At 33.8% G+C, this 14,462-nt stretch overlaps 1 protein-coding gene across 7 annotated transcripts in view; it reads right to left on the bottom strand.

Annotated features, from left to right (window-relative positions):
- GULP1 (GULP PTB domain containing engulfment adaptor 1) overlaps window positions 1–14,462 on the bottom strand; it is a 404,571-nt gene that overhangs the window by 192,479 nt on the left and 197,630 nt on the right. For 4 of the 7 annotated variants that reach the window (XM_056794109.1, XM_056794111.1, XM_007494492.2 and 1 more), the window contains exon 3: window positions 7,666–7,779. The exons of 2 other annotated variants lie outside the window; for them this stretch is intronic. In XM_056794109.1, the coding sequence (XP_056650087.1) occupies window positions 7,666–7,725 (60 nt within the window). In that variant the 5' untranslated portion in view covers window positions 7,726–7,779. Of the gene's footprint in view, window positions 1–7,665; window positions 7,780–10,886; window positions 10,967–14,462 lie in introns of those variants that run through there. One more of the 7 variants, XM_016433738.2, reaches the window with a different exon arrangement.

Genomic DNA, 14,462 nt, shown 5'->3' with positions numbered 1-14,462 from the left:
TTTTTCAGTTTCTGATGCTGACAATTTGAATTTTCTTCTCCTCTTCAATGAAACTAGCAATGATTTTATTTATTTAATTATTGCTGCCTCCAAAAAACACAAAGGCTTTCTTAATTCACTTAGAGTTATTTTTTTTAAATTTTGCCTTTATCTTTGATAATTTCTTCTTTGATTTTAGAATTACTTTTGATATTTAGTTGGATTTTGGGACTTCTTTTAGATAGTAACTGATATATTCTTTCTAATTTAATATTATCTTCTGCTTCTGATAAGTCTGAACAAAACCTTTACATTCATAATTTCTTAAAATATATAAAGGCTTTAAAAATTTTTAATGGTTAACATTTTCAAATAGTTCAATAGTTCTCAGATTATCTCTTTGACTTATTTTCCAGGTCACTTGTTTTTGAAAGGCTATAGCTTACATTTTAAATTTTTTTTCTATATTTTTATTTTGTTTGTCTAATGAGTTGAATAGTCCAATCTAATTGTCAATAATTCTTTTATTTAAATAAGTTTTTATACTTCTTATTCTAAACTATTTATTCTTCTCATTCTTTCCTCTAGAGCTCTCCGAGATCCCCTGAATATCTAAATCTATGATCCTCTGAACCTATGACTAAATGATCTCTAAAGTTATTGAGTTACATGGTAGTAAGTACAAAAAACAGAGAGTTAGATGGCACAGTGGATATCATACTTGGCTTGAAATCAGGGAGATTAATCTTCACAAAATAAAATCTGGCATGGGCCATGTATTAGCTGTGTGACCCTGGGCAAATCATTTAATCCTATTTGCCACAGTTCTTCATTTGAAAAATAAGGGCTTACTAGAGAAGGAAATGATAACCACTTAAGTATCTTTATCAAGAAAATCCTAATATGGGGTTATGAAGGGTCCAACAGGTCTGAAATAACTGAATTACAATAGAGAAAACAGATGAGACCTTTTCATGAAAGAAACCTGATTATAATTTTCCAAATCATATAACTGCTGAATTCCATGATCACAAAGGTAAATAAAGACCTCCAAACATCCAAGCAGGAAAAAATAGAAATTACTTATAAAATATATCAATGATCATTTCAAAAAAGTTAGAAAAAATACACAAAAACTTAAGGGCATTAACTCTCAATCAAATATCTTAAAAGCATCCATTGATTATTTTAAAGGAGTATCCTTTGAAGACCAAAACCTCAAAGACTTTGTCAATAAAAACTATAATTATATATACCACTAATAATCAGTAGTAATATAATTCCAAATGACAAGTAAATATAAAAACAAAATATAACAACAAAATGTTATTTTATCACCTCTGTTTCTCTTAAGTCCTCCCAGAAAGCCATCATTTATATCAATGGATAAAAACAAGAGAAAAAGAAAACAAGTTCAGTAAAACTAAATAGCATATCAAAAAAGTCTGATTTTATGTTCATTGTTCCACACCCCGAGGCTCATAATTCTGCAAAGAAATGAGAGAGATACTTGTTCATATCTTTCATTTGGGACCAAATTTGATCACTATAACTTGAAAGTATTGAGACTTCATTGTTTTGTTCTTGTTCTTTATATTTTCATTGTTTTAGCCATTATATATAGTTGTTTTGGTTCTACTAACTTCATTTTGTATCAGTTCATGTATTTCTTCCTATATATGTATCACATTTTTATTTTTTATAGCACAATAATGTTTGGTTACATTTAAATATCAAAATTTACTTGACCTTCCCCTTGTTCTTTGCTAATATAAAAATGATCATATAAATACGGTGGTATATTATCATAGCCTGTCTTAAAATATCACCAAGCAGTGGAATCTCTGGGTCAAAGGGTATGATTATTTTAATCACTTCATTCGCATAATTCCACATTTCTTTTTAGAATGGTCAAACCCATTCACAGCCCCAATAATAAGGTAATAATAATATGCCTGTCTTTCAGTCATTTCTGGTGTAAAATAACAATACAGTTGCTATTCACATAAGGGTAAGAACTAGGGAATTGAGTTCTTATTTCTCTAAAAGATACAAAGGATTTAGCTTTCCCCCAAAGTATCCTCTGGAACTGAGTAGAAAGCATAACCACTAGGATGAGAATATGACTTGGCTCTCATCAATCTCTTGGCTAGCAGTGAATATTCACACACTCACATACACAGACATAAACATGCACACACACATGCATACATATTACACGCAAGTATAGATACAAGAATAGTAGAGTGGAAATTTAGAAGATATAAGTCTGAATTCTAATTTTGACACTTAATCAATATTTGACCTTAGATAAGTCACCTAATATCTCTGAGTAAAAGTTTTCTCATTTGTAAAATGCAGGTAATAATTACACAAATAATAATACCTTCATTATCTACATCACAGTAGTGAAGGATCAAATCAATTTCTATAAAGGACTCTGCAACTGGAAAGTGCTAGATAAATGTCAGTTTTCATCTGCTTTGGCAATATAACTTTAATACTCTTGCTCCTCTATTCTTCATGATGAAATTTCATCTTGACTAATGATCTGCCCTAAACTTTGGAGAACATAGAATTATTTATCTGAAAACTTAGATATTTTAAGGTGTTCAACCATGCAAGATCACCTTTCCCTCTCTTAGGAAGGGCAGGTTACCCATCTGTATAATTGCTATTGAAATCTGTACTTTGTTTTCTTGATAACCAATTCTCATTTTTAATATCATGAAGAGCTGGAGGAAGGACAGTTGTACCAACAAGGACATGAGGAAAGTTAAGTAATGTTTACCTGAGAACATGTTCTGTTCTTTCAAATGTAGTTTGAGCAATTACCATGAATGATCATCAATGGCTTTCTGACCAATCTTCATTACTTTTATTAACAAACAAGCAAATTAAAACCACAGCAATATAGGATTTTTCTTTTCATTCCCCACTGCTAACTTAACAAAAGCATATCATCACTCAACTAGAAGGCAATCTAGAAGTGAAAGCACAGATAAAAAGCAAGATATATTTCTCCTTCCTCTGGAAAGGAAAGTAACTTATTTAATTGGGCAATATATGGTCAAAATAAATTTCATTATTAATAATGTTAAGTAATCACACATTTATATAGCAATTCATGCTTTAAAAACATTTTCCTTACAACAATCTTGTGAGATAGGTGCCACAAATATTTTTTTCAGAAATTATATGATATACGAACAAAATTCCCATTTTACAAATGAGACAATTGAACTTGGGAGAGATTGATAAAGGACAGCTTGATATCACTAGTAATTTCCTCAATCTTCTGAGTCTAGGTCTAATAATTTTCTCAATATTCCATGCTATCATGTGTCATAGGATACCTCTATAAGAGTACTAGTTAGATAAATTATGATATAAAGGGCTCTGAAATCAGAGATTCTACTCCCACTAATTTACAGTATATGTATCGCAAGACCTCAGTCTCGTCTACCAAATAACAGAATCAGAAAAGACAGTTTCTAGAATCTTTTGCTACACTAGAATTTTATTAATTTGCAAGGTTTCACTGAAAAGTATTTTTTTTAATTTGCTTCCTTTAAATACTGATGCAGATCGTTTAGGGATTTTGCTGGCTTTATCCCATTGTATGACATCTTCAATAAGTCTTTAATCCTAAAGATTTTCACAAGGTAAATTTGTGACATACATGATAAATGGGAAGTCTCTGGGTCTGGAACTTTTTTCATCTTTTAGAGCAGTGAAGAAGGCTGAGCCTGTGTCTGAACTTAGTTGATCCGCAGACCAAAAGCATGCAGTTCAGCACAAGACCCCGTATTCAAAGTCTTTCCATCGTGGTAGGCCCAGCTACAGTTAATTTTGCTTCAAATGCATTGCTTTTGATGCCTTCCCATGGGTTCTCAGAGCAGAAAATTAGAGGAGCTACCAGCAATAATGTTGGAAACAATACCACCCATCTTGAAACTTGGGTCAAGAAGCTTAACACGTCTTTAAAGATTTTAATAAGCGTGTGCAAATGTTAAACATCTGACACTTATTTTAAAAAGTAAAAAACAGAAAATTAATTTTGACCTTTATTCTGAAGTTTATAATGTGACCAGCATTGTTTTTATTCTCTAAATGTCCATTTTCTTAGTTTTCACATGAAAAGATTTAACCTCAGCAATTATTTTTTGAAAAATACTTTCATCTAGCATTCCAAAAATGACAGTAATGTTTTATTAAGTAACACTTGACTTTGCTACAGTTATTTTTCATGTTATTGAAAAATAACAGTCTTGAACTATCAACAAAACACTGTACAATTTAATCTGAATGTTTATTTCTTCAGTAAGGGCTTGCTGTTTTAGAATCAATGGTATGTGTCATGGTATGTAAACTTATAAAGCCATCAATTTAACCATTTTACATATTTAAACAAATCATTTCTAAGCAGAGAAATTTTTGCTATATAATAAGATTGTTTGGTTTGCCAAATGCCAAAGTGGTCAATTAGAAAAATCCCTGGGGTATCTGGGCAGTTAACATTCCTCCTGCTACAAATGAATGCCAAGCTATCCATCATTCTACCCACTAAAAGCTCTGGTATTCTAGGTTTCTCTGACATAGGACTCAGGGGTTACTACCACACTTCCTGAAACTAAGGACCACCAAGAAGCTAGTGATCAAAGAAGGAGGCATACTTTAAACAGTTTCCCCATCAATCAATAAATATTTATTTATATATATATATATTTATATTATATATTATATTATATATTTATAAATATTTATATATTTATTATATATAATCAATAAATACTCGGTGTATATTAAATGAAACAGTCCTTTCCTCAAGTTCACATTTGATCATGGAGAAATGTGATAAACACTACTTTCTCACAACAATCCTGGGAAGAAGATGCTATTGTTATCTCCCTTTTTATAGATGAGGAACTGAAGCAAACAGAAACTCATTGACTTGCCCAGAGTCCTGCAGTTAGTATCTGAGGCTAGATTTGAACTCAGATCTTCCTGGCTCCACAAAAGTCCTACTCTGATACCTCAGTATAGATTGAAGATAACTCTAGATTCCCAAAGGTTATACCAAAAAAGCCCAAAATGTTATGAAGCTAGAAAGGTTCTGAGTAAGAGTTTGGTGATGGGCTCACCAGCATTTGACAGTTAGTTCATTGTGAGTATGGAGTTTCATTTTTGTACTTGTATCCACAACACCTATAAAATATCCAAGCACATAGTATTTTTAACAATATTCCTTGATTGATTGGTCCCCAGATTGGCCAGAGTATAACACACTCTTTAGCCACAGCAATTCTCTGTGAACATGAAGACTATTCCACCTAAACCTAGACTCTGGTTTTCTGAATCTATTAGCTCCTGGAATGACCATATACCAATCTTTCCAATGAATCTAATCTCTACCCGCTTCCTAGTCATTGGCCCTAGGATAGAAGGGAGTATCTGATTTCTATGGTGGAAGGCAAAAATGATAAGAGCAATAAACCTAGATTTAAAAAATAGCTTTCCTATACAAATAATTATTGTACATATTTTTTCAAAATGGAAATTTTGCATGAACAAATAACCAGAACTAACAGAAAGTATGAATAACAATAAAAAATAAATACCACTTTTTTAAAAAGATCAAACAGTACTTTTTTAAAATTAAATATCCTTGTGATAATAAAATACATAAGCCTTCTCCATCTTTCTTCAAGATGTAGAGATAGGGGACTATTAGGGAAGAATATAGAATATAATCTCAGGCAAAGTTATAGGCAGCTATATGTGGCAGAGTGGGTAGAGTTCCAAGCCTAAAGTCAGGAAGACTCATCTTCCCGAATTTGAACATGGTCTTAGATATTTACTGATTGCGTAAACCTAAGCAAGTCACTTAACCTGCTTGCCACAGTTTCCTCAACTGTAAAATGAGCTGGAGAAGGAAATGGCAAACCACTCTGTTAGCTTTACCAAGTAAATTAAAAATGGGGTCATGAAGACTTTGACATGCCAGAAATTACTTAACAGCAAAAATGTGTCCTTAATAAAGAATAGATAATGATGGGAAAATAATTTGGAATTGGTGCTAATGGTTTAGATTTGGATATCATAAACATACTGTGTTTCCTAGAGAAGAAAAGATACAACAGCAAAAAAGACACATACATGAAAAAAGTAAAACTACTTCAAGTCAGTAAATGAGAATTTAGGTGCCCATTATGCCTCGGGCACTGTGCTAAGCCCTATTTTATTACAATTTTAAAAAGTGATGGTTTGCCTATTATAAAGATAAATTCTACTTCAGATAAGCTCCATTTTAAGAAAAACTTATATTAATTTGTATGAAAATTTTTATGCACAAAATACATTGTAGAATGTACTCCTCATATTATGTAGGCTGTTACAAAAGTTTTAGTGTAGTTTTATCTTTTTTTTTTTCCTAAACCCTTACCTTCCATCTGGGAGTCAATACTGTGTATTGGCTCCAAGGCAGAAGAGTGGTAAGGGCTAAGCAATGGGGGTCAAGTGACTTGCCCAGGGTCACACAGCTGGGAAGTGTCTGAGGTCAGATTTGAACCTAGGACCTCCCTTCTCTAGGCCTGGCTCTCAATCCACTGAGCTACCCAGCTGCCCTCTAGTTTTATCTTTTGATAGCTTAAAAATGAGTGACTCCAAAAGACCTAAAAGTAATGTCTCAGAGAAAAACAAAGCTTGGACACAAACTCAATTAGAATTCCTGGAAGAAAAAAAGCAGGAATTAAAAAAAATAAAACTAAGAAAAAGGAAGTGTTTGGGTTTTTGTTGTTGTTGTTGTTGTTTTCCCCAAATGGAATGAGAACACGTGAAACAAAATTGGAAAAGAAACAAGAGCTATGAAAGAAAGAATTGGAAAAGGAATTCAAACAGGAAAAGAGGTATAAAATCTTACCCTAACAAAAAATTCCCTGAAAATTAGAAAGAACTAAATAAAAATTTAATAAGTCTATGAGGTAATAAGAAATATAAAAACAAAGCCAAAAGGCTGAAAAAATGGGAAAAATATAAGGTATCTTAAAGCAAAAAAAAAATGCTGAGTTGGAAGACAGATCAAGGGAAACAAATTTTAATAATTGGACTATATATCATGACCAAAAAGGAACCTAGACATCAGGTTCAAGTAATCTTAAAAGAAGGTTCCCTAGTTCTCTCAGAGTCAGAGGGTAAAGTAACAGTAGAAAAAAATCTATGGGTCACCTTCTGAAAAAAATACAACATAAAAACTCTAAGAAACATACTGGCTTCCAAACATCCAGGGCTTCCAAATCAAGGAAAAAGTACTGCGAGCAGCTGGGGCAGAGTGAGTTGGGGGAGAATTCAAGTACTAAAGAGTCACAATCAGAATCATATATGACTTATCTGCCTCCACTTAAAGGAGAGAACTTGGACTATAATATTCTAGAATGTAAGAATTTATTATTATAGCCAAGAATAACTCACCCAGTAAAACTCTGTATTAATGCTACAGGGCGGGAGAGAAGGGAGGAAAAGGGGAGGATAGCTTTATTGAAACAGAAGATATATAAGCATTCCTGTTGTAAAGACTGGGGCTTTAGAGAAACATTGGAATACATAAACAGAAGAAGTGAAGAGAAACACAAAAAGATAAACATAAATGAGCAATGACAAAAGATTTAATAAGGATAAACTGCTTACATTGAAATAGGGGAGATGATACATGTGTCCCCTCTGATCCCTAGTATCATCAGGGTCCATAGAAGTAGTCCAGTTAGACAAGGTCTGGGAGAGGCTCTGTTATGCCTTAATGAGCTTAAGAAAAGAATGGAAAGAAAGAGTAAGAGGAATACACTCAGGAGAAGGGAAAGGCTAGGGGAAATTATCTTACATAATGAGGTTGCACAAATAAACATCTATAAGAACAAGGAGGAGTTGGGGAGAAAGGAGTTGACACTAGATACATGAGATACATGATACATGATAACAGAAATATACTCCACTCAATAGTGAAATTGGAAGGAAAGGGAAGAAAGGGGTAAGGGAACTTGTGGGAAGATAGATAAAAAGGGAGATTAATCCTAAATTTAAAAAAATTCTAGTAAGATACAAAAAGTATTTATAGCTATTTTTGAAGTGGCAAAGGAGAACCTAAGGAGGTACCCATAAATTGGGGAATGAGTGAACAAGTTATGGTATGAAAATATAATGGAATACAACGATGCTAAACTTATCAGCATGATGACCAGCCATGCTCCAGAGCACTCATGATGACACATGCTACCTACTTCCTGATAGAGAGATGTTGGAATGAAACAGAGAGAGAGAGAGAGAGAGAGAGAGAGAGAGAGAGAGAGAGAGAGAGAGAGAGAGAGAGAGAGAGAGAGAGAGAGAGAGAGAGAGAGAGAGAGAGAGAGAGAATTAATGTATGTAGAAAACTTGGGAATTCTAATCAATATAACCAATGACAGTTACTGAGGACTTATTAGAAAATAAACAGTCCTGGGGGCAGCTGGGTAGCTCAGTGGATTGAGAGCCAGGCCTAGAGATGGGAGGTCTGAGGTTCAAATCTGGCTCAGCCACTTCCTAGCTGTGTGACCCTGGGCAAGTCACTTGACCCCCATTGCCTAGCCCTTACCACTCTTCTGCCTTGGAGCCAATACACAGTATTGGCTCTAAGACAGAAGGTAAGGGTTTCTTTAAAAAAAAAAAATGAAAATAAGCAGTCCATCTGTAATAGAATGAGAATGAAAAGTGAGACTACCTTTTTTTCAGACATGGCCAATGAGAAATTTTTGCTTAACTATAAATGTTTTTAACAAGGGTTTTGTTTATTTATTACTTTTCAGTGAATAAAAGAGGAAGAAAATGGTGGAGGAAGAGGAGAGAAAGCTGATCTTTGAAAATAAAATTTAATTTTAAAAATGCACTAAGACTTTGTGAGACTATTTCTTTTATACGTTAATGGTGAAGGAATAAGAATGTTGCCTATGAATAAAGGTCATGTACTTGTGGCATCTATTCAGGATGGCCAGAGACCTATTTTGCTTCTACCTAAATTCCTGACTACAGTTTTTCTAATAAAAGTAACCAAATTTTCATCATCAAGCAACATTTATTACATACTGAAAATGTATAAGTATCCTGTACTAATGGGAATACCGAGAAGATATATGATCTTTTCTCTTGAGGGGCTTATAATATTATAATGAGATTCTTCCCTTTACTGCAAAGATTTACTGCAATACTCCTTTCAATTACAAACTCCCCTCTTACATTCAAACTAAGCCAAATTGCCAGGGGAAAAAAAGTGCATATATATATTCAAGTTTTAGGAACATATTAATCACATGAAAAGGTATACCTGGTTTGGAATCCATTATTTCAAAAATTATGCTTTAGGAATGGTTGGCATTTCTTAAAAAACATTAGAGGACATATAATTAAAACTGGTTTTATGCTAGATACTGCATAAAATAATTTTATTGGATCATTCACTTAATGAGGCCAAAGAGACTAAGCAAAGGGGAGAGAGGGTAGGCAAATCAACAGGAGCCCCCTTGTAAAGTAATGAAAGTCACTAAAAACAAAAATCTTCATGGAAGATCATTTCTGTTTTCTTTATATATGAAAAGAAGATGCCCAACCGACAAAGAAGCACACAGACATCGAATCTTCTCTCCTGAAACATACAGCCTAACACAAAAGTACAAAGTTTTAACCAATTGCAATTTACAAAATTTCTGTTACTGAACACTTTGGCTAAAATCTTGTAAAAAATGATATATTCTTGATTGAATCAGTAAGCATCTATTAAGTGTCTTTTTTGTCCTAGGCAATTTTCTAAGAGCTAGAACTGCAGATTAATAAAATGAATATAAAAAGATACAAATATATATTTGTAAAAATACAAAGAAATCAAACAATCCTTAGGTGGCATGGAATTTATATTATAATGGGGACACTCTCCATTGAGACTCTACATAAATAAGTAGAGACAGATATAACTTATTTTAATTTATTCTTTTTATATTTGTTATATATAAACAAAATATATAAACATATGTACATGCACAAGAATGTATACACATTAAAATAAAGATTAAAAAGAAAGGTCTTTTGAGATGGAAGATACTAGCAACTGAGAGAATCAGAAAGGAATTCACAGAGAAAATGGGAATTGCACTGAATCTTGAAGGAAAAGAGGGAGTCCATGAAGTTCAAATGAAAAGGAAATGTATTTCAGGCTAAAGTTATCTATTCTTTCCCTCAAGGCTAGAGCTAGCTCTAACAAGGCTAAAAGGAAAGAGGTAGGCAGCTTCATAGGAGGTAGATAGGTGGTTAATCCGATAGAACAATGGTCTATAGTCAGGAAGATCCACGTTCCAATCTGGCCTCAGACTCTTATTAGCTATGTGATCTTCAGGAAGTTACTTAACTTCAGTTTGCCTTAAAGTACTTAAGAAGGAAATGGCAAACCACTCCAGTATCTTTGCCAAGAAAACCCCACAACCATTATAGACCATGGAATCATGAAGAGTTTAATATGGCTGAACAAAAGGCAGCACCATATTTTGCTCTATGTGGGAATGTGGTGGATAACAAGTTTCCCAAGTCTCCCCAGAGTCCTAGCTCACATTATTCTTTATTATCCTGATCCCAGGCCTAAGGGAGAGTCACTCAGAGACTGAAGATTCAGATAAAAAATCCCTTAAATAAAAAATCCTACAATACTCAGGTAAAAGACATTCTACAAGACTATATACAATCCAGAAAAGTTAAAAGCAAATAAAAGCACTTAGGTCCAATGAAGTTAAAAATAATCAGTAAGTAGGTTCCCTGGGGTCTCCAAATTTTCCCAAAGTTCTATAGCTGTTTTTTCAGGACTCAAATCAGTCCATCTGGAGGGAAAGGTAACTTACACAGCCTCAGGTCTGCTCCATCTCTTCACTCACAAGAACCTAGGTTGGTAGTGTGGTGGGGGGAGGTTTAGGGTGGGTGAGGGGCCAGTTAGGAACTGAAGTCAGACATCACCAGTTCCAACCAATATCCTGACCCAGTGCACCCTACGCAAGAATGACCAAATACGCCACAGTCTCCCAAGCTTCAGCTCCATACCTGACCTCACTGAGCCACTTGAATCCTGATCTGCAGAAGATAACAGGCTGGACTTTACACTAAGACATTTCAGAGATTATGAGTGTCAACAATTCTTCAGTTAAACATTAGAACCTATCTTGTTACTTGTCTTTCCTCTTATAGTAGATAACCCTTGAAAGGCCAGATGACCTCAATTATTCTGGCTGGTTCTCATTTACAGGATGACATAAAGTAAAAAATCTGAATCCATAGTCATTAAAAGGGACACATGCCCCTCTCTGCTTATTATCATTATTATTAATTATCATAATCATTCATTATCATTGCCATACTTATTAATATGATTATATAATTATATATGTATTATTAACAGAATGCATTGTTGTCAATATGCTTCAAAGTCTGTAAAACACTTAAAAATATCTCATTTTATTCTCACAACAACCCTGAGAAGTATTATTATTATTATTATTATTATTATTATTATTATTATTAGCCCTATTTTACAGGTGAGAAAACCGAGAAAGACAGAGGTTAAGTAACCTATGAAGGGTGTCTGAGGTCACATTTGCACTCAGGTCTGACTTTAGTCAGGGACTATCTACTATGCTAGCTAACTTTCTTTACTTGCATTTGTTCTTTTTTTTCTATTAAGGCAGTACGCCTTTCAGATAGACTGCCAAACTTTGCCGGTTATGTCCCCCATTGGAAGTCTCTTTATTTTGTCACTTTTAATACAATGTAATCATTTTATATTTAAAGCACTCTTGATGATATAATTCCTGAGGCAGTGTCAGATAGCAGAAAGAGAATGGGCTACTTACTAGTCCCCGGGACTTGGGCCAAATCACTTGGTCTCTGTAGCAGGAATGTGCTGGAGCCAGGTCCAACCAGCTCCTGAGAGCCAATTATTCAGCTTCCAGGGTGAAGAATTATACATCGGGAATTGGCAAACATTACAAATCAGGCTTGATTTTTTGTTGACTGTCTAGAGATGTCATGGGTACGTTCCTTCTCCGAGATGTAGTTGGTAAAAGTCACCAGCATACCTCTGCCTGCAGGGCTTCATTTGTGCATTAATAAGATACAGATGATAAATTTCTATTCCCTACCACATGGAGTTGTAATGAGATACTGTAAAGTTGTTTTATAACTATAAGGAGATATAAGCATAGAAGCTACTACAATGGCTATGATAAGCACACATCAGGACGTTTTTTGTTCAGTTGTTTCATTTAGGCCCAACTCTTCATTGACTCCATTTGAGGTTTTCTTGGCTAAAATACTGGAGCAGTTTGCCATTCCTTCTCCAGCTCATCTTATAGATGAGGAAACTGAGGCAAACAGGGTGAAGTGACTTGCCCTGGGTCTGGCAGCTAGTAAGTGTCTGAGACTAGATTTGAACTCAGAAAGATGAGTCACCCTGACTCCATACCTGGTGTTTTACCTATTCTGCCAGCCAGATCTCAGGAAATAATTAATAACCAGCATGCTAAACAAAAGGTTTGATTCTTAGCTTTGGAGGTTTCACTAATGTGAAGAAATCATCATAATTAAATAAAACTATTAATAAGCAAGAAAAATGTAAGTGTTTAGTTTAATGTATAACTATATACAAATACATGTTGTATATATGTGTGTAAACATGTCTATATGTGTTATATCATATATATCATATATCACATATAATAAAAACATATCACATATGCCATGTTATATAACAAATCATATAAAAACATACATAGATATTGCTTACAGTATAGGACCAAATTCTCTCCTTTGTACACTTGGAAAATTGCAGATGCTTTTTGAAAAGGCCTGGCTGGTTTGAAGTTAACATACAAAATGCTACGAATAGTCTTGGAGACATTTTTAATTTGTCTATTGGTCTTCTACCTCATTTTAGCACTTGTAGTTCAAAACTGTCTATCATGCCAAGCAATTCAGAAGCCAAACTGGAAGGAGATACTACTGCAGCCCCTCCAAATAGAACAAACAGATGATCCCAGCTTATAATGAATTCTCACTCCAACACGAGGAGCACAACTGCCAATTAGGGAGTGTGGGCTCTGAATTTCAAATAACTCTGAAAGAATCTAGGGGGAAATCATCAAATTCTATTCCTAATTCTCTCCATCCATTCCCATTTTAAGGGGAATAAAATGTAACTTGGAAAGTTTTACATTTTCATGATGAGGATCTGAGAAAAGAATTAACAAATTTTACTAGTGGCTCTCTTACTAGAAGAAACTGACATTCAGAAATAAAAACTTTAAATTTCAAGAATTCAGAATAAAAATTGGTGAAGATGACTCCTTTGAACCATATGCAAAAGATGGTTTTATGTATTACGTTAGGTGTATTTTCATTCATTCATTCCATAACCGAGAGTGCCCACTATGTAAAAGTTATTGTAGGAAGAACTAAGTCAATGAATATGAATAGGAAATTTTCAGAAGAAATCTAAGCTATCCATAGCCATATGAAAAAATGTTCTAAATAATTAATAACTAAAACAATTTTAAAATACCACCTTAAACCCATTGGTTTGGCAAAGATGATTCTAAAAAAGAAAAATGACAAATGTTGGAAGGGCTATGAGAAAGCAGGTACATTAATATACTTGGATAGAGATGTGAATGGTCAGACCACTCTGGAAAACAAATTGGAGCTAAGCCCAAAAAACCTATTAAACTCCATATATACTTTAAGTAGTCCTACTTTTAGTAGATCTATATCCCAAAGAGATCAATGAAAGAAGAAAAGGCATAATATATACAAAAAATATGTATATTAGCTCTTTTTGCTATAGCAAAGAACTAGAAACTAAAGAGATATCAAATCAAATGGGGTATGATTAAACAAGTTGGGGTCTATGAATGTGATGGAATACAATTATACTGTTAAAAAAGATGAAAGTTTTAGAGAAACCTGGTATTACTTATATGAACTGATAAAAAATGAAGTGAACAATATATATAGTAACACTATTGTAAGACAAACAGCTTTGAAAGACTTAGCAATTCTTCTCAACACAACACCAACCATAATTACAGAGGAATCAGGATGAAACAGGAATGAGAAAGGAGTTAGGAGTTATATAATGCCTCCTATATTTCAGGCACTATGGTAAGCGTTTTACAAATATTATTTCATTTTATCCTCACAAAAACCCTTCAAAGTAAATACTGTGATTATCATCATTTACCAGTTAAGGAACAAAGGCAAAAGGAATGTACTCAGGCCCCACAACTAGTGATGAATCTAAGGATAATATGAAATCAGATTTTCTAGACTCCAGGACCAGTTGCTCTACCAATTACTGTACCACCTAGTTGCCCAATGAAACTTGCTACCCACCACCAAGAAAAAGGTAATAAACTCAGATTGTAGATGGA

Source organism: Monodelphis domestica, chromosome 4, assembly GCF_027887165.1.
Source record: "Monodelphis domestica isolate mMonDom1 chromosome 4, mMonDom1.pri, whole genome shotgun sequence".
Classification (NCBI taxonomy): Eukaryota; Metazoa; Chordata; class Mammalia; order Didelphimorphia; family Didelphidae; genus Monodelphis; species Monodelphis domestica.
The sequence above is the reverse complement of the archived record's forward strand: the minus strand, read 5'-3'. Positions and strand labels throughout refer to the sequence as shown.